This window comes from Balaenoptera ricei, chromosome 3 (genome assembly GCF_028023285.1).
Source record: "Balaenoptera ricei isolate mBalRic1 chromosome 3, mBalRic1.hap2, whole genome shotgun sequence".
Classification (NCBI taxonomy): domain Eukaryota; kingdom Metazoa; phylum Chordata; class Mammalia; order Artiodactyla; family Balaenopteridae; genus Balaenoptera; species Balaenoptera ricei.
The window spans coordinates 84112754-84138795 of NC_082641.1; the positions used below are offsets into that span (position 1 = coordinate 84112754).

A 26042-nucleotide genomic window follows, 5' to 3' on the forward strand; every position below is an offset into this window, starting at 1 on the left:
AACGTGATACACCATACTAAAACACAGAGGGATGTGGGTAATTGTAACTGGTAGAAAAAAATTGGCCATTGGAAAACATGAATGTTTGCATAAAGCACAGTGATGTCTATATCTTGCCCTTATACTTAAAAACCTCTCTCTTCTAAGTTCCCACCATACCCCTCCCATTTCCCTTCTCCTGGCTATCTTAGTACATTTGGGCTGCTATAGTAATTTATTATAGACTAGTTGGCTTAATAACAACAAACATTTGTTTCTGATAATTCTAGAGGCTGGGAAGTTCAAGAACAATCTGGTGGATTTGGTGTCTGGTAAGAGCTTGCTTCCGGGTTCATAAATGGCATCTTTGCTACGTCCTCACATGGTAGAAGGGGTTCAGGAGCTCTCTGAGCTCTCTCTTATATATAAAGAAACTTAACCCATTCTTGAGAGTTCTACCCTCAGGATCTAATCATCTACCAAAGATGCTACCTACTAATACCATCACATTAGGGGTTAGAATTTCAACACATGAATTTAGAGGGGACACAAACATTGTCTATAGCATTGAGGTAACTATAGTTACTTACTAATGGCATGCCTGCACCTCTGGTCAGTGTACAACTTCTCAAACCTTGCAATTAGATTAGACACTGCCACCCTCATTTCTTCTTTCATACTGATTTTCGTACAGTATCTGCATTATTACCACAGCAAACATCCAAAAACCAGTTTTGCAAAGATATAAAAAAAAGGAATGTAGTGTGACCTAATGTTGAAACTGTGAACTAGTAGTCCATAAGGGATATGATAGATGTTGAATACACCTGTGTTTCCTTTGAAAGTTTAAAATGTTTCATGGCACCCTGTGAATTCACTATGATACCCTAGGAAGCCTTGGCACACAGCTTGACAATTGTGAGTTAAGGCATTTAACAAGTGAATACAAATTGGATTTATGAAGTTTAATTTTTGGATGTTGAAAGGTTGTAGACTGATAACACTGATATTTATAAATTATAGGTTGCTCAGAGGTACAGACTAAAAGTTTTCGACATTCCTTTCACTGGAATCAAAAAAACCTGGCAGATGACAATGTTAATACTAAGTTCTCTAAGTGTATAACAAAAAGCACCTATCAGGTCAATTCCATATATCTCTTTTCTAAGCACTTCCTAAATAAAGAAAAAAGGCAAGAGGTAATTTCACAGAAGAAAAAGGTTTCTTATTTCATTTTCTCTTTGTAAAATTAATTTTTACACTTCTTAAAACATACACATCATTCTTGATGATGTGTACTTCTAACTTCCAAAAAGTTCAGGAAATAAGGCTTTCTAATTTGAAAGACCAATCATTATTAACAGGAGAGTTAGTTTATTTCATTATTTCTATTCTTTTGCATCTTTCACACAATTATAATATAGCAAAGGATATTAAAATACATTTAATCTTCAAGAAGTAGGGAAAGATGAACAGATTTTTGAAAAATTAAATATACCACATCACACACTGAAAACTTAGATCTTGACTAAAGAACACATTAATATAGCACCGAAAGGAAGCCCAGCGATTGTGATTCAATATCCCATTTTCCAGATAAGAAAAAAGACTTCAAGTGGTTAATTCAGATTGAAATTGACTGGTAAATAATAATACTCAACTATGGAACTAAATTATTCCTTTCTGAAACAGCATTTAAAAATTCCCATATAGGCTTCTGCCTAGAAGGCAGAAAGCTGGAAAAAAAGTCACTCCTACCCTAACAATGAGAAAAGAACTGGATAAGCTCACTAAGATGTCAATTCTCCACAAACTGATCTATAGAATCAAAGCAATGCAATCAGGAACCCAACAAGCTCTTTTGTAGGAACTGACAAGCTGATTCTAAAATTGATATGGAAAACCAAAGGACTCAGAAAAGCTAAAACAAGTTTGAAAAACAAGAATATAGTTGAAAAATTTTACATTACCTGGTTTCAAGACTTACTTTAATGTTACAGTAATCAAAACCGTGTGGTACTAGCAAAATGACAGCCATCGATCTACAGAACAGAACAGAGTGTCCAGAAATACAGCCACACAGAAATGGTGTTTACTGATTTTTGACATAGGTGCCAAGGTAATTCAATAGAGAAAGGATAATATTTATAACAAATGATGCTGGAGCAACTAACTAAACATCCATGTGAAAAAACATGAATCTCAACTCATACCTTGCACCATATGAAGAAATTAAAATTATTCACGATGGTCACAGACCTAAATGTAACACCTAAAGTTATAGAACTTCTAGAAGACAACAAAAAGAAAATTTTTGTGAGCTTAGGCTAGGCAATGACTCCCAGATAGCAAACAGAAAGAACCACCCATAAAAGAAAAAATTAAAACTTCTGTTTTAATTTAAGAAAATAAGAGAAATCACAGCCCGGAGAAAGTATTGGCAGTACACATATATAATGAAAAACCTGGGTCCAGAATTTAAAAAGAATTCTCAAAGCTCAATAATAAGAAAACAAACAATCCAATTTTTAAAATGGGCAAAAGGTGTGAACAGACACTTCATCAAAGAAGATATGGTTAGCAAATAAAAACATGGAAAGATGTTCAACACCATTAGACAATGAAAAACGCAAATTAAAACCACAATAAGATATCACTACAAATCCACCAAAATGGCAAAAAACAACACAAACAAAACAAAACCTGGCAATACTAAGTACTACCAAGCATGCAAAGCATGGCTGGTAAGAATAAAAAATGGTGTAAACATGTTGGAAAACAGTTTTAACCCAAGAGAAATGAAAGTATATGTTCACACAAAAATCTGTATGTGAATGTTTCTAGAAGCTTTATTCATAACAGCCAAAACCTGAATACAATCCAGAAGTTCATCAACAGGTGAATGGATAAACAAACTATGGTAGATCCACACAGTGGAATACCACTCAGCAAAAAGGAACTACAAATACATTTAACAATAGGGAGGAATCTCAAAATCATTGTGTTGTGAAAGCAGACACAAAAGGCTACATACATACTCTATGCCAGTCTTTTAATGACATCTGGAAAAGCCGAAACTATAAAGAGAGGAAACAATGTTTTGAACTAATTTTTGAAAAATAGGTACTAAAGCAGATTTAAAAAATAATTGCAAACATTTATACAGCACTTTACTGTGATGATCCTCACAACATGCTATGGAGCAGGTACTAGTTTTACATCTGTTTTAGAGATAAGAAAATGGAGGTTCAGAGAGATTATCCACTTTACTCAAGGCAACACAGTTAGTGAATGCATCCATTGACTTCAATTTAAACCTTGGTCTCTGTTGCTCTGGTCTCTCTAAATTTAATTTAAATAATTAAATTAGTGTGTGTCGGGGGACGGACCATTTTGTGGTCCGTCCCCCGACACACACTAATTTAATTATCTGTCATCCTCAGCTTTCATAATACTTGGTTCAGGCCTCTGCTAGAAAAGTTTTAAAATGATTTTTGTAATAAATAATTTAGGTTATAAATGAGGAATGAGAAGGTCTTGTTAGTTTTTAATGATTACATTGTTTCATATAGTATTCAGGACACAGTGGACATTCAACTATTTGTAAATGAGTAAGAATTACTTGCATTTCCTGACAGGAGAGGTAGCATTGAATTTAAAAAGAGCACATGTTCCAAAGTTGACTATTATTTCACTTCAGAAAACATTACTTCACTTGCATGTATTGATATATGGCACTACAAGTAGGGCCTGTCTAAGAAGGTATGGCTTTTAGGAGTCAGAATTTCTAGCATGTGACAGTTACCTAAGTCTCAGTATCCATGTTTGACAAAAAGGGAATAGTACTTACCTTTCCTTTTTCACAATTATGAAGGTCAATGAGATAATTTTGAATTTGAAAAGTCCTTTGCAAATGGTAAAGCAATATATAATTATTGTTAAAATGTTTAAGTATTATTATCATCCATATAAAACTGTTAAAGGCAGCAGAGAACTTTGTCTCAAAACCTTTATCTTCAAGGAAAAAAAGACTTTAAAATCTCGTTCCTTTCATTAATGGAACAAGATTAATGTTTCATAGCAATGTTTATTTACGTTTTACTGCTAAACACAAAACCCAGAAGAATCAAGAGTTGTATACTTTATAATGAGTTTACAGTCTAATTGGGTTCACAAGCTTATGGTTCTGGCAGTAAAGACAGATGACAAGGAGAAATAGAAAACGAATAAGAAAGAAAAATCAGTTCACAAGAAGTATAGTCCTCTAAGTGGAAGGTTAAAAGTTTCCTGCTAATGTTTGCTATTTATATATAGGTATAACTTAAAGAACTAATAGTTTTTTCCTTTTCAAAAGAACTATTTGGTCCCTAGAAACCAACCAGTGGAATAGTTAATATGAGCAAATGGCTTTAGGCTATAATACTCAGAACAAAGATAAATATCTTCCTATTCCCAAATATTATTAAACAAAGGTATCATTTACAAGGGAGAATTAAGTAGTTTGAGTTATAAACACGAAGATTACATTACACCTTTTTTGGATATGCTCATGTTTTCAAGAATTCTTAAAAAAAATAATTACTCGTGTATTAAAATATGTAGGGATGAGAAAAGGCAGTAAAGGCGTCTTATTACAAATCCTAATTGAGGAACTGTCAGGGTCAAATTTGGTTGAGCTTTTTACACTATGTCTCTGGTACAATATTAAATGAAATCAATGAATACTTATTGTAGGTGTAAATACTTATTACTTGATTCCTTTAATAATTTTATCTTGTGTGTGCAATAAAGGCAGTTAGGTACCACTTTAAATAAAATTAGGATTTAACTGTGTTTCACCAAGGGCAAAACCCAATTTGAGCCTCTAAAGGTTATAATACGCATATGTCCCAACTTTAAAACTTAAAATCTGTAATATTTCGATAAACATATTTACTTGGGATCATTAATTTTACTTCAGAATTATTCTATTTTAATCTCTGAAAAATTGGAAGCGCACAATTTTATGTAACGAAAACGACTGGGAAATCTAATTACACAATACACTTCCCTATAATCTGCTTCACTTCAACGTGCAAATTCATTTAACAAAAACGCCTTCATCTCCATATGCATACACATGAAGCCACGTGTGATACATGAATTTAAATTTTAAAGATTATTTCTCTACTTTGGTTCAGAAATGCTCATTTAAAGAACATCCACAGAGATAGTAATTTTCCTTTAAAACAACAGGGCAAGATTCTCCCTTAAACTCGCATTTCTATCCGCCACAGGAGATTTTAATCTGGGGCAAAAGATGAAATGACAACTATGATAAAGTAAGGAGGAGAATTCTTTACTGTCAGCCAAAGGCAGCACTCAACTTCTGAATTTGCTACTCTGAGGGAGCATTTCCAGAGTCTGGGTTATTCGTTAACTAATTCTTAAGGGCAAGGTCCAGCTAAGTTTAGCGTAGGCAAGAAAATGACCAATAAGTAAAACTCGGTCACACGGAGAAGGCACCTCCCTAGGCCCGACAACGGAACTCGTCTCTTCTCTGCTCAGCTGTCGCGGGCATCGCAACGCCCAAGCAAGGCCCTCCCGCTCCAAGGGCGCCTGCGCAATCTCCACAAAGTCAATTAAACCCTTCTTTAAACCAGTTGACGCGAATGGTTTTGAAATTACTGTCAGCTCACGCCTCATTTTAAAAAATCATCAGGTGTGAACACACCAAAACGACCACTCACCGAAGTGGTCCTAAACGCAAGCGTCAAGATTTAAGCTTCCTCTCGCGACTTATGTGGTGCTGCCGGAAGCGGAACTATCCGTGTGGTTAAGAGAGGCGTGATAACGGGGGCCTCGGAGCTCCGGTCAGAAAAGGTTAGGAAGGATCGTTTGGTTCTTGCCGGAAATCGTTCCGCCCGGTGAGGTTTCTGTGTGAGACCCGAGGCGGGATGGGAAGAGGCGTGACCAGGGTTCGGCGAGGTGTAGTGCTGCCTACAGTATCTCTGTGGCCTTCCTTCCAGCTGCTATTGAAGAGAGAAGACCCAGATTCAAGCTAACAGCTGGAGTCTCTTGACGAACACCTCAGTTCTGTCCCGGGGATTAAAGGGGAAACCGAGGCCTGAATGGGCGTGGTCATTTCCTGCAGTTCGCGTGACGACCGCAGCCGTGGCAGGTGCGGGCCCCGAGACCGAAGGAATCAAGATGCGGAACCTGGTCCTCCGAGGTTTGCGGCCGCTGCTGGGCAGTTGTTTTGTCTCCTGCTCGCTCTGGGGGAGCCTAGACACGCGCTTCTCCTAGGGGCATGTGCCAGAGAGGCAGCGTGGGTGTGGAGGAGTGACAGTACAGCCTTGAGGGTCCTTCTGTGTCTTAATTTCTCCTCCTCTTCCATTACTTCCCTTTTGCATTTCTTGGGTTTGAGATACCGGAGGTTTCATCTTAGCTCGAAGGGAACTGCCGAGGTTCTGGCTGGTACGCCAGGCTGCGGTCTTGTTCCACCGAAGTAGGAAGTCTCGAGTTTGGGGACTGCTGTGGGTAGAGATGGCTATTTTTATTTTCATTCCTCAGTCTTTGTCCTTCTGCTCCTCGCCTTCTCCACTCCACTACAAGTGACCAAAAGCCCCTTCCGTTGCAGCTTTCCAGAGTAGGGAAGGAGGCTGCAGGTCACTGCCGCCCCTAATCGGTTGGAGTGTTGCATCCTCGCGCGCTTCGAGGGAGAAGGGGCGAGGGTGGTGACCACTGGATCTCATTTACTAGGACTTCCTGGGAGTTTGCGACCTTTGGAGTCCCGTGCATGATACTTACCTTGGCTTTAGCGTATTGAGAAGCTTCGTTGTGGAAGTAGGAAGCCTCCTTGCTGACTTAAGCACCTAGCATCCTTGCTCTACAGTGGGATAGGGTTTTGCTTTGCTACTGAAAATTCTTCATGAAAAATAAAGGTTTTGTTTCAAGCAAATAAAAAAAATAATGATAGCTGCCATTCGCTGAGTTCTTATGTGTGCCAAGTGCTTTACATAGTTTCTCATATACTTCTCTCAACAATTCCATGAGGTGTATTAGATTATTATTCACATTTTACAGAGGTAGGAACTGAGCCTTATCTCTAAGCCTCACTTAACTTGCCCTAGTAAATTTTTGCTACTAGTAAACGTTTGAACAAACCTGCACTAGAAAGCAGGTTTTTCAGACTTCAAAATCTGTATTCTTAACTATTACATTACCATTGTCCTACCGTTGTGCTTCATTGCTTCCAACTTCTTCACTAACATTTTCAGTAGCTGAAAGTATTCATTAGAAAAATATTTGGTATGCCTATTTAGGTGTGTGAAGGCAGACAGATGTGATGTCTGTCTTCATGGAGCTTCAGTATTGATGCAGAATTAAATAGTTCAGAAACCAAAATACTTAAACTTGCATGGATTTGTTTAAAGCAGGTGATTAAACTGATGGGCAGAAGGTGCAGGTTGTACAATCAAAGCTTGCTGTTTAAGTTTTAAACTCACGACTTGCAGGGTAGTTGTTGTGAGGGTATTAAACTTAACAATTGGTGGAACACTTATTCATCACCCAAATAAATGCTATGCACCAATTAAGTACTGGGAATATATAGATGACATCCTCGTTCTCGAAAAGCTCCCATGCAACTACATATGAATAGTATTGGGGAACTATTAATGTTCTTATGTGGAAATGATACTGTGGTTATGTTAAGAGCATGTCCTTATTTTTAGGAGATGCATAGTAAAGTATTTAGAGATGACGCATATTGATGTCTACAACTTACTTTCAAATGGTAGAGCAATTGTTGAGTCCAGTGGTGGGTATATGGGTGTTTACAGTAAACTGTTCTTTCAATTTCTGTGAATATTTGAAAATTTTCACAATAAAAAGTTGGGGAGGAAAACCATAACTGTAGTGGAAACATATTTGTAAAGATAGATCCAAATGCTGTGGAGCATAGAGGATGGGAGAGGGTGCTGATGTGTATTTGGGGGTTAGCAAAGGCATGACTTCCAGACTTTTTAGTTTAGTAGTTTAACAAGCCCTCCAGGTGATTCCAGTGCATTCTAGAGTTTGAGAACCAGTGCTTTGAGTGTGGGTACTTTAGTAGCATTATACTGATTTCAAATTTAGAAATCAACCTTAATAGGTATTTGTCTTTTGCACAAATTTAAACAGATTACCAAATCTGGCTACACTTTGATTTGTTAAAATATAGATTATCTGGTTAAGAAATGCTGCTGTAGAAAATTTGTGGGAGGTCTATTAACTTGAGTTTTTACAGATGTCCCAGATAATTCTGATGTAGCTTGTCTATTATGGGACTACTGCTATAGAAAGAATCTTAAAAATAAGAAAGGCTCAACTTTGATACTTGAATAATGTAATATCTTTAAGGCCAGTTATATGTTTTGGAATTTATGATGGAGGATGTAGGTTGGTCGAAATGCTAAATAATGTGGAAATGCATAAGGTATATTTGTTTTGTCAGGGGTTCAGGTGAAATAGCAATTCATTTAGAATATCCTGGATTTCCTATCATGCCCATAAAATTTCATCTTGTACTACAGTATACATATCACTTGGGTAGGGGAAACAAAAAGTACATTTATTTCATACTTTTAGTGTTTATAAGTATTTATTCAGTATGTATAATGCTGTGTGGTAAGGACTGTGGAGTCCTGATTTTGCCTTTAAGTGATCATGATGGCCTTTGGTTTAAACAGACCTGAATTTGATTTCTTTTTACAAGTCTTATTGGCTGTGTGGTTACAGTCAAATTTCTTGAACTTTCTGAGCTTCAAGTCCTCATTTATAATCAAATGATGGACATTTATCTATGTACTGCAAGGATTTGTAAAATGAGGAAAATATCTCTGATCCCAGGATTGCTGAGAATAATTGTTAAATCACAAAGTCATGACTGCTTCCCAACTTTTTTCATATTAGAGTATGCATAGAAAGTGATAGTATTTGTACAGTGTTTCCAGGAGAAACGAAGAGAGTGGTGTTGGAGGCAACTGGCCAGGAGGTTCCAGCTGCCATACTTGGCATACTTAAAGTATTCATTCATGGTGAGGCAATGTGTTGGGAGGCTCTGGGTTAACAAATTAAGTACGTACCAGGTAGCAATGGTGAATAAATGTTCATTCTCTTGAAGCTTATTGTGTTTTGAAGGGATGTACACAGCCAAAACAGCTAAATAATGCCAAGGTTAGAGGTGACCAAAGGGCAAAATGAATGATTCAGAGAAGAAATCTTGGAAATTGTTAAGGAAAGTTTTGTGAGGGAATATTTTTTGGGTACTTGAGATGTGCCAAGCATCAAGAAGACAAAGACTGTGCTTCGTCAGCTTTGTCTCCTTTTTTATCAGATCATCAGATCTCCTGTAATAATAGCATGCTCTCATAACAATGGCAAACACAGGTTTTGCTTGCCATGTACTTCCATTGTTCTACACTCCCCCTCCTTTTTTTGAGTTGTACAGGGGTTCTCAAACTTGGGTGCACATTAGAATCTGAGAAGCCTTAAAAATACCTGGGCCTTTCTCCCAAATATTTTGATAAAATTGGTATGGAGTATTGCCTGAGCGGTGGGATATAAGAAGTTTCTAAATATAATTTAATCTGTAAAACAACTTGAAAGATAGGTACGATTTACTGAGGCTCTTAGAGGTTAATTAACTTGCTCAAGGTCACACAGCTACTGGAGTCAAGATTTAACACCAAGTGTTTTTGGCTCCAGGATCCATACTATTAACCACTAGCCTGTTCAGTCTGTTTCTAGTATTTGTAAGTATCGTTCATCTATCAGAAGAGAAAACAAAAAAGAAAGCCTTTGCCTACCTTTATAACAAAGCCCTTCAAAAGAATTGTCAGTATAGCTTGTCTCTACTTCTTCTCCCGTTCTCTTAAAAGCAATCCAATCACATTTAATAAAATTGAAAATTCTTACCGTGGCTTCTCAGTCCTCTGTATGTATCTTAGCTACTTCTCCGACTTTATTTTCTACCATTTTTCCTTTACTTGCTTGCTCTGCTCCAGCTGCAGTGTTCTCCTTACTTTTCCTTGATCATGTGAAATATGCCAAATATTTATGTTTTAGGGCCTTTAGAGTTTGTTTCTTGTCTGGAATGCTCTTGTCATATAACCCCATGGCTGGTTTCCTCATTAATTCAGATTTCTACTCAAATGTCACCATATTAGGGAGGTCTTCCTAACATATATTTATTTGTTGATTTGTCTATTGTCTCTCTCCAGATGAGTGAATGAGACATGGTTTCAGACCTAAACCCATAATCAGATGGGGGACATACATATATGTATTTGAAGACATATGTGTATTTGAAGCAGCATTGAAGACAAACAGAATTTGACTAAGTGAATTTGACTAAGTGAAGAGAAGGGGACAGATCAGTCATTCATTTATACTCTTGGAAAAAAATGTGCAGGATACACAATTTTTTCCAAAAGCTGATTTCTACTCACACATAGTACACGTATAAAGTAGCTCAGAAATTTGGGAAAAAAAATAGTAAAGGGACTAGTAGGAAATACAACCCAATAATTCCACAACTAAGAACTACAACCAGTAGTTCTGCCACTAGGTCATGGTATTATTAACTGACTTTTAAAATTTCATTTTTATGCATTCTAGACTTTTCACGATGAACACTCTAAAATTACAGAGTTTTTGAAAATTAATTTTCAGCTCTGCCTATAGAACAGGATTATTATCACTTTCATTAAAGCACCTAAATTAGAAGAAAGTACAATTTTAAAATCATGCCATAAAGTGTACACATATACGGGCTTCCCTGGTGGCGCAGTGGTTGAGGATCTTCCTGCCAATGCAGGGGACACGGGTTCGAGCCCTGGTCTGGGAAGATCCCACATGCTGCGGAGCAACTAGGCCCGTGAGCCACAACTACTGAGCCTGCGCGTCTGGAGCCTGTGCTCCGCAACAAGAGAGGCCGCGATAGTGAGAGGCCCGTGCACCGCGATGAAGAGTGGCCCCCGCTTGCCACAACTAGAGAAAGCCCTCACACAGAAACGAAGACCCAACACAGCCATAAAAAAAAAAAAAAAAGTGTACACATGTACATACTTACCTGCATATATATAAGTAGACATATATCTTTATATGCACTGAAATACATCTCCCACTGTTGCCGTTCTGAAATGAAAAGTGAGACATTATTGCATATTTCTACTGTCAGTTTTGTTGGTGTGCTTATCACACTAAAACAGAAAACGTTAATTTACTTGGCTGTCTTCTTTCTAGACCTTAAGCTGCTTAAGAAAAAGGTTCATGTTTACTTTGACTTTATATTGCCAGCACCTAATACTGTGCCTTCTGTAATAGGTTAAAAGTTATTTGTGATTTAGGTCAACAAATAATGAGCAATATTCATTTTGTTAGATTTTATGTTATGTTAGTAGGGAGCTTGGTTTATAGAGTGCCTATGGAAACTAAGGTTTATTGAGTGTTTAGTGTATGCCAAACATTTACTTACTCTTCACAAAGTTACAGGGTACTATGATACCCCCTTTTTTATAGATGAAGAAATTTAGAGAAACTAGCATAAGTTGCTTGTTATGTAATGACAGATTTAAATAGGTATATCTGACTCTAAAACACATGCCCTTTCTGCTACTAAATATTCAGTATTAGGGCTGGTTTCAGGTGGATGGGAGGGGTTAAAAACTAAAAAGAACCGAAAGAGGTTTGCCTTTTGATACAAAACAGAAGAACTGAGATCAGCTTATTCACTACCATCAAGTTTTACAACAATTGGAAACGTTCTCTTTTTATTTTTCAGCAAACATCTTTTATATATGAAACAGTGCAAGGGAAATAGGAAAAAGCACTGATATATAAAATGAATTATTTCTGCTTTTATTCTTTAATCACAAAGTTTTAAATTTCATAACAATGTAGTTGCCTGGCTAGGTAAACTAGTTTTATTTTAAATATAAATTTATTTATTTATTTATTTATTTTTGGCTGTGCTGGGTCTTCGTTGCTGTGCACAAGCTTTCTTTAGTTGTGGTGAGTGGGGGCTACTCTTCGTTGCGGTGCGCGGGCTTCGCATTGTCGTGGCTTCTCGTTGTGGAGCACGGGCTCCACAGTAGTTGTGGCACATGGGCTCGGTAGTTGTGGCTTGAGGGCTCTAGAGCTCAGGCTCAGTAGTTGTAGCGCACGGGCTTAGTTGCTCCGCGGCATGTGGGATCTTCCCAGGCCAGGGCTCGAACCCATGTCCCTTGCATTGGCAGGCAGATTCTTAACCACTGCGCCACCAGGGAAGCCCAAAGTAAACTAGTTTTAATGTTTCATAGGGAGCCACCAATTAAACTGGAATTAGATCTTTAGGGATAGGACTTTTGGCATTATGCTTTGCAATTCTAGCTAGCTTATTCAGCTCTTAAGAATATTTAATCAAGTAATTTCTTGTATTACCAATAATCAAAGTATTTGATATGTAGTTTCATCTTGGTAGGTGATTAGTTTTTATATGACCAAGGAACCAAGTACATGTAAACAGCTTTGCTAAGGAATATTCTGAGGTTATATCACTGTTGTATGATAGTTCTTAAACTGATGTTCATGGGCATCTGTTTTTGTGGAAAAGTTTGGATGTCTGTCAATCACATAAAATTGCTTGCAGAATTTAGTGTACATGTGCATTTTTTCTGAGACGATCCATAGATTTTAGTAGATTTGCCACAGGTTTTTTTTTTTAGGCTTTAATCTTTATTTTCTTTTTTTATTTTTATTTTTTTATAAATTTATTTATTTTTATTTATATTTATTTTTGGTTGTGTTGGGTCCTTGCCTCTGTGCGAGGGCTTTCTGCAGTTGCAGCGAGTGGGGGCCACTCTTCATTGCGGTACGCGGGCCTCTCACTATCGCAGCCTCTCTTGTTGCGGAGCACAGGCTCTAGAGCACAGGCTCAGTAGTTGTGGCTCACGGGCTTAGTTGCTCCGCGGCATGTGGGATCCTCCCGGACCAGGGCTCGAACCCGCGTCCCCTGCATCGGCAGGCGGACTCCCAACCACTGTGCCACCAGGGAAGCCCCTTTATTTTCTTAAATTGAGGTATAGTTGACATAATATGTAAGTTACAGGTGTACAATACAGTGATTCACAATTTTTAAAGGTTATACTCCATTTATGGTTATTATAAAATATTGCAAAAGAGTTTTTGACTGTAAAACTTTGAGCTGCTGTTATAATGAAATCTTGTTTTCATTCTAATCTTGTTTTGTTGATTTATATGTGAGACCAAAATGCAGAATGGTTATGTACCCCAAAAAACCTGTTTGCAAATTGAACTTTTACAAATTGAAGCCTTTTAAAAATTGATTTAATGTAATTTCAGATTGCTATATAGTTGTTAATGATTTTTAAATCCACATTATATTATATCCTTTTCCATTACATTCAGATATTACTGAACTATGTGCAGAGGGATTTAGCTTTTAGTGTAATTTTGTTATAATTTGAATAATTTTCTCCTAATTCCTTAGATATTTTTAGACTTGAGGAATTTAGTGTACTCTTTTTTGGTATTTTGTATCAGTTTGTCAAATTGCCAAGATATATATTATTGAAGATGAGAGTCTAAATTTCTTAAATTTATGGAAAAAATGTCTTTTCATTTGAAGGTATACATCAAGTTATTGGTAATGATTTTACAAGTGTCATTTAAAGTTATTTTTACATGAGTGATTTTGAAGTACAGTCTCCAAAATTAATTTTTTAATTGCATTTTAGGTAAAAAGATTGCCATATCAACTCACTGAAGCAATAGCGTCACTGTCTTGTCTTTTAAACTGCATCAACAATGAAGCAATAATATCTGAGAACAAATGAACATTTGCCAACTAACTGTCATCACAATTTCAAGTGATTGTATAAGCAGAAACAAGCTGCAACAGACCCATGTGTCAACTCTTACAGAGGGAATGCTTTTTTCAGATGCTGTTTATTTAGAAACAGTTCTAGTATATCACATTTAAGTTGTATTTATATCAAATGAAATAAAAATGAGTGAAGCCCCCAGATTCTTTGTTGGACCTGAGGATACAGAAATAAACCCTGGAAATTATCGACACTTCTTCCACCATGCAGATGAAGATGATGAGGAGGAGGATGAATCTGTAAGTTGTTTGTTTGTTTAGTGAAGACCAATACAGTCTAGGCTTTTTACTGATCGCTGTGAAGGGGAATTGATACCATTGTCTTAAAGTATTAAGACTTTTTTCTTCACATAGAAATTTGTTGGAAATTTTTAAACTGAAAAAGCATACTGTGTTTCATTAGTAACATTACTGAATCTGTAGTGCTTCAAGAAAGACAATTAGAGGTCAGATTTCTAAGTTGTGTAATAATGACTAATTTAGTGTCTTTCAGTGATATGCCTAGTATAACACAGGGTTGGGTAGAAAAAGTGACAAGGAGAAAGAGTAATCAGGGCCATAAATCAAAGGGTTCCTTGTATGTAGAAGTGCTGCAACAAATACATCAAGATAAAGAATTTTAAAGGTATTAAAAAAGAACTGCTTAACCAGCTTCATTAAGTTTGTCATGTTGTCAACACAAGTGGTGGTTGACCTGAAGATATCCCTTTTATTAGCTATTCAGAAGTCTAAACTGTGTGGCTAGGAGAAACTACCTCAAGTATCTACGGGAGTGTGTGTGTGTGTGTGTGTGTGTGTGTGTGTGTGTGTGTAAACCATACTGGATCTTTAGGAGTAACACATTTATTATGTTTATTTTGCTATGGTTATGTTAGCTCAACATTTTTATTACTCATCATTTTTGTGCCTTAACAATTAGAGATTGCTTTACTTTGAGAACCTATTTAAAATACAAACTTAAAATATGTGTTTCTTATATTTCCAATTGAAAAGAGAATTTTGTTTTAAAACAAAAACCTGTTTTACTTGATGTAAGTAGTAAAAATGAACCAAAAATAGCTATTAGATGACTCGTCAAATTCTTTTTCACTGTTACTTAACAACACCTTTCACAGTGCAGTTATACATCTGAAATGCAAAATCAGACTGTCACCCATTTAAAATCTATCCCACCCCCCCCACCTCACCCCTAGAAAAAAATGATGGTTTTCAAACTTCTCATGCCAGCCAAAACTTTTCTTCATCTAAAGTCTTATGTAGAAGTCCAGTAACTAAAACATAAAAGCAGAGCTTCTCTAACTGACTTAGACTAGAAAACACTTTTGATTCTGCCTCTGCTACGCTTACCCCTTTTCTTTAGAGTTCTTCTGAGCACATGAGAACACCACTGATAAATCAAGTCCAGTCTTCTTCCATATAAGGATTTTTATCTCTCTCCTATGTCTAGAACTGTACTTGTCTCTCTTCTCTTTTACCTTTTATGTCTTAGCAATATCAGATTTTTATTTCCCACATATTCCATCTTGTACCATGCCTGTTTGCTGTTGTATGTACTTCTTTATCTCTGTGAAATGCCCCTCCTTTTTGGATAATTTGTGAATCATTTTTCGTTCTTCAAAACCTCAGATTTCATGTTGTTCAGTCTTCCCCCTCTCCTTACACTTTTCCCCATGAGAAACTTGAACATTTTTTCCTCAATACCATTTCTATACCTTGACTATATACTTCTATTCTGTGTATCACTATGTACTGTATGATTACTGTGTTTCCTGTTGGATTCAAAGTGCTTGATGACAGGTAGTTTCTGTATATGTAACTCTTCAGTGCTTAGCATAGTTCTTGGAATATTGGTACTAATTAAATTGAGTTCACATTTTGAGGAGCTTGATTTGGTTCATTTGACCTGTAGATTGATAAAATGATTTGTTCCAGATCGTTCTGTTAAGATATCAATGACGTTAGGTTGAGTACTCTTGTTGTCTAGGGAAGTCTACTTAAGGAACATCATAATGAGCTATGTCGAGGCTTTTGATCAGGAAAGAATTGAATAAGGGAACATAAAAGTGGATGATCAGAGGGTGAAAGACAGTAGATCCCAGGGAGGTTAGGATTTACAATCTTTGATGGTAACATCAAATCCAATACCGATTTGAACTCTAAATTTCATATGAGTGAGAGGAATAATGCTAAGCATAAAGAAGAAGAAGAATTCAGATGTTGCCCCGTTTTATTTTTAGATTTATAATAAGAGAAAGTCTAGTAAAACACTTTTGGGCCCAGATTATAATGTCGTATGAAATAAATAAATATAGAAGAGAGAAGAACTGAAATGGAAAACTGGACACAGCTTTATATTTGATAAAACTCTCAAAGTACCTAAATGCAAAGACCTCAGAATGAATCTTGAGTAATTTTATAAACCCATGAGCTACTCATAAGTTGTTTCTATATTCTGCGTTTTAAATTTCAGGCTGAATCATGGCCTTTGAGCTGTAGCAAGGGTGCCAGAGGTGAGCAACACCGTAAACTGGGAATGTTGAGTACGAAGATTGGGGTGTCAAAGAGCATAGACACCTCTGTTTAGCAGTGTGGCTTTCTCCAAAATTTCCTTCTAAGTTGTCATTGGTGACCAACTCATATTTAAGCTCAATCTACAAAAATAGTTTAACACTGCATAGCTTTGTAGTGAAAATATCTTATTTTAGGCAAGAGAATTCTTTATCTCACTCCTATTGGCCCTTTAGGCCTTATTTGCTCCTTTAGCAATTTAACAGTTTGCTAAATTGTTAGTTAGCAAATAAACGCTAGAGACAGTTAAGGAAGTATTTAAGTTTGAGATTTGAATGAAAATAGTAACAGTGTTCTGAAACTTTATCCAGACCTTTGTAGAAAACTATTATTATTAAGTATTTATTATAACAATATAATCTTGAAAAATGCCTGTTTGGGTAATGTGTCACGTTTATTGATTCATCACATGCTTTATGTACTTCGGACAGAGATTTAAGATAGCTGTACTTTGGAGTTGTTATCAAGTCAACCTGATTTTTTGTTTTCTTTCTGTTTTAGCCACCGGAAAGGCAGATTGTGGTTGGAATATGTTCCATGGCAAAGAAATCCAAATCCAAACCAATGAAGGAAATTCTTGAACGGATCTCCTTATTTAAATATATCACAGTAGTAGTATTTGAAGAAGATGTTATTTTGAATGAACCCGTGGAAAACTGGCCTTTGTGTGATTGTCTTATTTCTTTTCATTCTAAAGGTAGTAAAACAGGGAGGGAAACCTCTTTATCCTTTCTAACTATAAAACTAATAGATAAAATAGAAAAATAAAATTAAACTCACCTAGTCTCACAGATAAGTGATATTAACATTTTGATATATTTCTTTCCAATCTTTTTTTCTGTGTGTATTTTTAAAAAACACATTTTGTGTTATAGTGTATATGTAATACTATATTTAATTTTTAACCTAATTACATCAAGAGGTTTTCCCCTTCTATATCATTTGTCAAAAACCTGATCTTTAATGGTGTCATAGTATATCATCCTGTGGATGTACTATATCATACTTAACCAATATCTTAAAAGTTAGATGGTTTCCAATTTTTACTATTAAAAATAAGGTTGTGATGAACTTTTTGAATGTATGTCTTTGTTTACAACTCTAAGTTTCTTAGGACAAATTCTTGATTTTTTAAATATTATAAGCCCATATGTTTTGCCATATAGAAGATAATCTATCATTCCTCAATACATATTCATGCTTTATTTCTTAAGAACTTAATATTTGAATTTTATATTTTCCTTGCTATCTTTTATAAATCAAACTGAAATATCAATTAAGCTTAAGTATTCATAGTAAAGTCCACTAATCAAAAGTTATTAAGTGTGTGTCTGAAAATTTATAACCTAAGAATCTGTGAATTAAGTGAATTTTCATTAAGAGCGCTAATTTAAAAGATATGCACTCAGTTATAAATGTATTCATATTAAATCATTTTTGTTACCAAACTAATGTAGCCTCCAGGTGTGTTAAAGTCTCACTTTAGTTAGGTGTTTAAAAAGCATCCCCTTCAGCAAGAAGAGGATGGAGCAGGTTAAGACTTTTTGTGCTCCCATACACTATATTGATTTTCATTATTTCATAGAGAAGTCAAGTCCCTGGTCTTCTTTAGAGACTGAAGTCATTCATTTTAGAGAATCTTAAAATTTGCTTATGCTTGGTGGTAAGGTGTTCTTCCCTTACTATCACATGGTTCTTCCTATTTAAGTTAAAGCTAGTTATTTGCTTGTAAAAACTAGATACTACCTAAGGTCATATCCCACATGCTGCCTCTTTAACAGCAACAAAAGCAGGGTAATGACTATATAGGCGTTTCTTATTTCCTGAATTCTGTTAGAAGGCTTCAAACCATAGACATTGAGACATCTTTACAGTAAGTGATGAATTCTTAGAGTCTATAAAACTAGATGGGTTTGTGATTTGTGGCCCATTGATTCTTGGTATAGAGAACTTCTAATTAAATGTTAAAAGCTAAGAGGAATTTAGGAATAAATCTTTTTTTTAACTGACCATAGCTTTTTGTTTTGTTTTTGTTTTTTTAACTTCAGTAGGCTTTAACACTTCCTTCCTCTACTAACTATTCTGATAATGCTACAAAATAGTGTCTTCACAGATACACTGTAGCATACTATAGTTAAATGCTAAAGCTATGTATGCCTGATGATTGTTACCCTTTTGCTTAGATATTTATTAAAATATTGTTATTTAGGGAATAATTATAGTTAATATTTATTGAGCACTTACTATGCCAGGTATTGTAATAAGTGTTTTATATACACTATTATATTTAATTTCCCAAAAACCCTTTTAGTTAAAATACCCCTTTACAGCTAGGAATCAGAGACTTGGAGATATTAAATAAATTTGCCCACGGTCACATAGCTAATGAAAGATGGAGTTAGGATTTGAACCTTGGTTTATGCTCTTAACATCTATGGTATACTGCCATTCTTAATCATATACTATACGTTGATGGTTAAAATTGGAGTCTTTTAGTGTTAATACAGAGAGTGAAGTATAATCATTAAAATTACTTAGATTTTTTTTTAGATCTCTTACTATATCTGCCATTTGATTTGTTTTCATTGTAATTAGTAATTTTACCAAAGTCTAGAAATTTTAAGGACTTAATTTCTGCTGTGTTAACATTGACCTAGTTAACAGCAAGCATGATTCTGCTCATATATTTTATATTCTGAGCATATCTGTTGAATATAAACTAATTTTTCTTCTGCTGTTTTTGAAGATGCTTAAGTTCTTTGAATTATCATCTAATTTATATGTATACGCATCAAAATATCATTAGTGAGAAGAAGAGGAGTTATAAATTTTTAAAAAATCACCAGGTGATTGTGATACACTTATTTATATATAGATTTCTATTTGTGTATGAGGTAGTCTTACCTTCTGTCAGGTGACTTTGAATAATCAGGCATCAACTAACATGTCAGTACTCTAAATTGGGTTATGTAACCACTGGCTTGCTGTGCCTTATCAATCAAATTCACTAAGAAAAAATAAGATTTATTTACTAGTACAAGATAAATCAAGTTTTGTGTATTTATTATTCTGTCTTATAAAGAAAGCAATTACATGCATAATGAATTAGTCTTTTATAGGAAGTGGCATGAATTCAAGTTGATTAAGTTATAGATGTCAACTTATCTTGAGATTCTACAGAATATGTTAATAATATGTGTTCTTAGGATTTCCACTGGACAAAGCAGTTGCCTATGCAAAACTCAGGAATCCATTTGTAATCAATGACTTGAATATGCAGTATCTCATACAAGATAGGTGAGTGGTTAAGTTGGCTAAATTAAGGAAGGAAAATTAACATTTATTTAGTATCTGCTTAAGCTGACATGGTATCAGGTGTTTTTATACATATATAAATTTGTGGTATCCTTGAAATAATCCTTAGAAATAGGTATTTATACCCAGTTTTACAGGTGACGAAACTTGAGAATCAGGCAGATCATTTAGTTTGCCAAAAGTCACAAGTAGTTTCTCAGGTAGTGGGACAAGGACTTAAACCAGGTCTGTTTAATTTCCAGACCCTACTAAGCCATTGAAAATTATGAACAGTTTTTCTGTCATGTGACTGATGATGAAGCAACAGCTTTACCCATTATAACTAGGTTTTTAATGGTAAAGTGGAAACATTATGAGAAATATTTTACTGTATATCTTAGCAATTCATTTAACAGGTCAAAAGCATAGATATTTAAAAGAAATTGTAAAATACAAATGCATTTATATATTTCATTTAATTGGTGTTTCACTCTACTGGCTACCCTTATAATTTCACCAGTATTCTGTTTTATTCTGTCTTAGCATTACAATATGAGGTTATACGTATGAAAATGCTGTATGAAGTGTAAGGCCCTATAGTTTTTTGTTTTTCTATTTTTGTTTTTGTTTTTCCTTTTCCAGATAGTAATGTTATTAATATCTCAATTTTTATAACATTTTTCCTAGGTTTACATGTTTATATATTATAAATATATATGTATATATATAAATGCATATTCATTTTAAGAAATTTAGAAAATAAAATCATGAAGAATGGCATTTAACCCTGCCACTACGTTTACCATATTTTTTAATATAGAAAGCAATACATATATGCACTTACATTTTACAAAATTAGGATCACCTTTCTATTAAAAGACTATAAACATTTTCCCACATTGTTAAATATTCTCTGAGTACTGTATAAGGTTTTTAATACTTAGGTAATATTCTGTCATTGTGATATAGTAACTTTAACCATTTCTTTTTATACATTTACATTCCCAATTTTAAAAATTAGTATTTTAATATGCCACAAAAAGTATTGTGCATATACTTTTGTTCTAATATTGCTGAATATTTACTTAGAATACAGTTTTTCAGTATTTTAAATGACATATTTGTCTACTTAAAGACTTTATATGCATGCCTTTTTTAGTGATAGAACAGTAATAATGTACTTTATGAACAGTACAGTAATATACTCATTGTGAAACAGAGCAATAAAACAATAAGGATATTTTCTTTTTTCTTCAGGAGAGAAGTATATAGTATTCTTCAAGCTGAAGGTATTTTACTTCCTCGTTACGCAATTTTGAATCGTGACCCAAATAATCCCAAAGGTAAGAGTAAGAGATTTTAAACAAGCTATCTTTTGTCACTTAACATACTTTTGAGCCACTCTCTTATATAATTAAATGGAAAGAATTTAAATTATGGTATTCTATTCAATTTTTTAAAAATGATCCAAATAGGCAATTAAATTTCAATTAAAATGTGACACTATGAACTACAAGGCTAACTAATAATCAGTAGTTGTATATCCTACATTTCTTTGGTCTACGTTTGACATATCAGAATCATAAAGAAGAATTTTTAAATAACATGCTTAATAAATTTGTATTGATTGGGGTAAATGAGTGATTCATCTATGACTATTGAATTAAGTATTAGAAACTTCATGTTAGTATGCCACAACTAAACTTCTGATGAGTAGGAATTTTGAAATACTACTATTTATTAATATTTTAAAGTACCCTTTGCTTCATTTTCCTGGTTATCAAAACATAGCATGTAAGTTACACTTAGTCTAAAAAGGCAAGATAAATGTTTATATGTTTTAATATTTAATATTCTGGTAACTATTTTGGGGAATTTTGATGACTTTATTGTACATTAGAGCAACTTTTATTAAAAACCAGATATAGTACCATCTGTAACAGAACTTTTCTCATTTGTCTAGAGGTACAACTTGCTGATTGGATTGCTTGCTTACTCTGTATATTGGTTAATTTTCTAACTTAAATAATTTCATGTTTTATGGTATCTGTGGTATAATGATTCCATACATTTTTCAGAAGACGATAGCATTATGGAGTTATTTCTCAATCTTTCTTGTGTATCATTTCATATCTAACTTTGAATTCTATGGGGTGACAGGGTAAAATGGCAGGTCCATTAGATTTTTGAAGAATATAGTTCCTAATGTCATAGATCATATGTTTGCACAAATATTTATTTTTTTATTTTTTACTTTTTAAATTTTTTAAAAATTTATTAATTTATTTGTTTATTTTTGGCTGTGTTGGGTCTTCGTTTCTGTGCGAGGGCTTTCTCTAGTTGGGGCAAACGGGGGCCACTCTTCATTGCAGTGCACGGGCCTCTCACTATCGCGGCTTCTCTTGTTGCGGAGCACAGGCTCCAGACGCGCAGGCTCAGTGGTTGTGGCTCACGGGCCTAGTTGCTCCGCGGCATGTGGGATCTTCCCAGACCAGGGCTCGAACCCGTGTCCCCTGCATTGGCAGGCAGATTCTCAACCACTGCGCCACCAGGGAAGCCCTGCATAAATATTTTTAATTAAACTCAAATCAGTACATTATCCAAGGTTACTTTTCTTTGTAATCTCTATTATAGTAAAAAAAAAAAAAAGAAAAAAAAGTCCTCAATAATCATATTATATCTAGGTAATATACAAAATATAATTTTTCTTGCTATTGTGTTTGATTTATAGAATGTAATCTGATTGAAGGAGAAGATCATGTAGAAGTAAATGGGGAAGTTTTCCAAAAGCCATTTGTAGAAAAGCCAGTCAGTGCAGAAGACCACAATGTTTACATTTATTATCCAACATCTGCTGGTGGTGGAAGTCAAAGACTTTTTCGAAAGGTAAACCTTTGTTACCCTAGTGAATACTATTCTAAATACATTATTGTATACATTTTACTAAAAGTAATCAAGATTTAGTAAAACTAAGATTAACAGTGTATCATTTAGAGATAGATTAATAAAACTGATATCATATCAATACTTTGTTAGAAAAGCAAGTCATCATTTTAGTTATTTAATGTTGTTTATGCAAAAGCTTACCTACAGAATACCAAGAAAGTTATTTGATCTTCTTTCTACCTTCCATTTATGTATCTGTCATGTGAGAAATTTGGTAAAGATCAGCATTTTTTTAAGAAAAATGGCCTCCCAAATGGATAGTTCATAGAAAAAGTAATGCCAATGAACTCTTAAATACATGAAAGTATGCTCAAAATTTTACACCCATAATAAAATAAATGTAAATCAAGTCTAAAAGATAATGACATTGAATTACTTTTTGAATTAGCAAGATCAAAAAGATTGAGGTAGTTGGAAAACAAGTACAAGCCCAGACGTTGTTAGCAACATTTCTTCTTAGCAGTATAACTTAGCAATATATCAGGATTAAAAGTGCACGTTCACTCATAAACAATCATGGAAATGCAAAGTAAGAACACAATGAGGTACTTGTTTTATATTCATTAGAGTGGCAAATATTAGGAAGTCTGACAATACCAAATATAGATAATTGTAGATCAGTAGAAACTCTTATACATTTCTGGAGAGACTGGAAATTATTAAAACAGTTTTTAAAAGATTTTGGCATTATTTTGTAAGTTGAATGTGAGCATATTCTATCACCTAGCAATTCCACTTCTAGTATATGCCTTAGAAACACTCCTGCACGCATGTGCCACGGGGATATTTAAAAGAAAGTTCAAAGCAACGTTGCTCTACTAGCTAAAGCTTAGAAAACAACCTAAATATATATTGATAGGCAAATGAATGAATTATGGGCTATTTATACAGAGGAAAATTCTATAGTATTAAGAAAGTAGTTACATGCAGCAATATGGTTGAATCTTAGAAACACTGTTCTTAGTGTTCATTGTATTTTTACGCTATTCAAGTTATAATTACAGCAGAAAATAATATAGTGTCAACTATGTAATGTGTTGTTAAATATTTGTAGATTAAAAAAACTTTTGGAAATATCAGTGATGGGAATAGATGGTAGAAAGGGTTATTTTATAAAAATGAGAATAATTTAGTTTTTACATTGATAGACTTCTTTTATTTTCAGATTGGCAGTAGAAGTAGTGTTTATTCCCCAGAAAGCAATGTACGAAAAACAGGCTCATATATATATGAAGAGTTTATGCCCACAGATGGTACTGATGTTAAGGTAGGATTGATTAAAGTATATTTTTATTTTGTAGTTTGAGTTTACCAGTGATCTCAGAAAAAGAGATTACCCTTTAGTTAGCTATATCTAACCTCTATTCTGAATCTCTTTCTTTTTAACTAGGGATTCTTAATCTGTTTTGTATTATGAATGCCATTGGCAGTCTGAAGCCTATGGACCCTTTATATAGGATAATGTTCTTAAATGCTTAAAATAAACCACACAGGATTACCAAGGAGACAAATTTTATTGAAATAAAGTTATCAGAATATTTAAAAACCAACCCAAAATATAGTGGGTAAGGGTCTAATAGCCACCACAATGTTTCCAGGCATTGATCAGTGTAAATGATATTTTGAGAACTTTGACAACTATAATGTGATTAAAAAAAAAATAGGTGTGATTTCTGTTGGTGACAAATAAGGTCTTAACTGCTTTACCTTCAACCAGTCTGTGTCTAGAGAGTTCTTTCTTAGGTGTAAACCTGATCATGAACTTCTTTTTAAAAATTCTCTTGTGGATCCTCATTGACCACAGGGTGATAATCAGATTTATAAGGCTGGCATAGATACTTCACAGTCTGCCCTCTGTCCTACAAACCTTATTTCTTACATTATAAACCATACCAAATAACGTACTGTTACCTGAATACATCATGCTGTTTTGTTTCTCTGCCCTTTGTCTGTGTTTATTACCTTTGCTTAGAGTGCGTTTCCCTCTCTTGTCTGCTTTTGAATTCATGCTGTCCCTCATCCCCCACCCCCTTTTAAATCTTTATTTTGGCAGTTACTTCCTTCTGTAATTTTTTTATTTATTTGTACCTCTACTTTGTTAAACTAAAACAATTTGAGAAGTATCACATCATGTGCATTCTAGTATTCCCTCATAATGTTCAGTATAATTATTTTTTATAGAGAACAGAACCTCACTTTACCAATTTTTGCTGTATAATTAATTATTTAGAACCTTTTCCAGTGTATTGAAAATTTTCACATGTAAAATAGAAAGATGTGTGAAAAAATAGTCTGGACACTGAGGTATTTTTTATTTATTATTTTTTATTTGAATTTGTTGTCTGCTGTTTTTATATATATATATATATTTTTTTAAGTAAAATATGTATTTTAATATTTCTGAAAGGTTTATACAGTAGGTCCAGATTATGCCCATGCTGAAGCTCGAAAATCTCCTGCACTTGATGGCAAGGTGGAGCGAGATAGCGAAGGAAAAGAAGTAAGATACCCTGTTATTCTCAATGCACGAGAGAAATTAATTGCTTGGAAAGTCTGCCTTGCATTTAAGGTAAGATGTTATGCAGGCCATATAGACCCTTGTAAAAATTCTAATTTTTTTTTTTTTGAGTAAATGAGATGTTATTTGGGCTTATAACAGGAGAGATCAGCAGAGAAAATAAAGTGGTATATCTGAATGGTTTATGTACTTTTCAAGGGATTCTTGTAGTGCCATTAATATTAAAAATATATAATAAATGAAGACCTTTGTTTCTCTTTATTCTTTCTGTATTATATAGAAGGAAACCTTGTCAATTTATTCAGAAACTACAATTACAGAGGAAAACTTAACTGAAACAGTAGAATTACAGGAGTATTATTTAACATACCCCTATAACCAAAACTGGTTATAAGTATCTATTCAGAGTTGATAAATGATTTTTTTAAATAAAAAATATCATCAGTCTTCTAGCCTTTGCAATTGATCCTTTAGCCTATTATATATAGTAAAATATGTTCATGAAAGCTATACAAATACACTTCTTAAAGAAAACTTTTTACTTATGACATTTGACTAGTTCTCTCAGTCTGTATTATTAGACTTTGCCTGTACTGTACAGTAAAGATTTAAATAGAGTAGTTCAACTTGCATCTAATAAAGGATAAACTTTACCTTGTTGAAGCCTTGCCTTGGACATGTAACTTAAAGACTAGTGTATATTACTGGTTATTAAATAATAAATAAGTTCTTTGTGTTTTAATAATTTGAAGTCTCTCATGGAAGGAATCTTAGCCTGAAATATGTTTTAATAGCTTTCTTTGAATTGTTTTAATTTTGTAATACCAGGAT

The 26042-nt window shown here is 34.3% G+C and overlaps 2 protein-coding genes across 4 annotated transcripts in view; one reads left to right on the forward strand and one right to left on the reverse strand.

Moving 5' to 3' along the window:
* GIN1 (gypsy retrotransposon integrase 1) overlaps positions 1-5790 on the reverse strand; it is a 29195-nt gene extending 23405 nt beyond the window's left edge. Inside the window, exon 1 of the mRNA XM_059919403.1 lies at positions 5709-5790. The gene's annotated coding sequence lies outside the window, so the exon portion shown is untranslated. The remainder of the gene's footprint in view (positions 1-5708) is intronic.
* A 132-nt stretch (positions 5791-5922) lies between these two features.
* PPIP5K2 (diphosphoinositol pentakisphosphate kinase 2) overlaps positions 5923-26042 on the forward strand; it is an 81219-nt gene continuing 61099 nt past the window's right edge. For 2 of the 3 annotated variants that reach the window (XM_059916852.1, XM_059916853.1), the window contains exons 1-7: positions 14000-14125; positions 16955-17150; positions 19660-19750; positions 21005-21090; positions 22479-22633; positions 23859-23960; positions 25101-25262. In XM_059916852.1, coding sequence (XP_059772835.1) covers positions 14012-14125; positions 16955-17150; positions 19660-19750; positions 21005-21090; positions 22479-22633; positions 23859-23960; positions 25101-25262 — 906 coding nt within the window. In that variant the 5' untranslated portion in view covers positions 14000-14011. Of the gene's footprint in view, positions 6191-13739; positions 14126-16954; positions 17151-19659; positions 19751-21004; positions 21091-22478; positions 22634-23858; positions 23961-25100; positions 25263-26042 lie in introns of those variants that run through there. The other variant, XM_059916851.1, reaches the window with a different exon arrangement.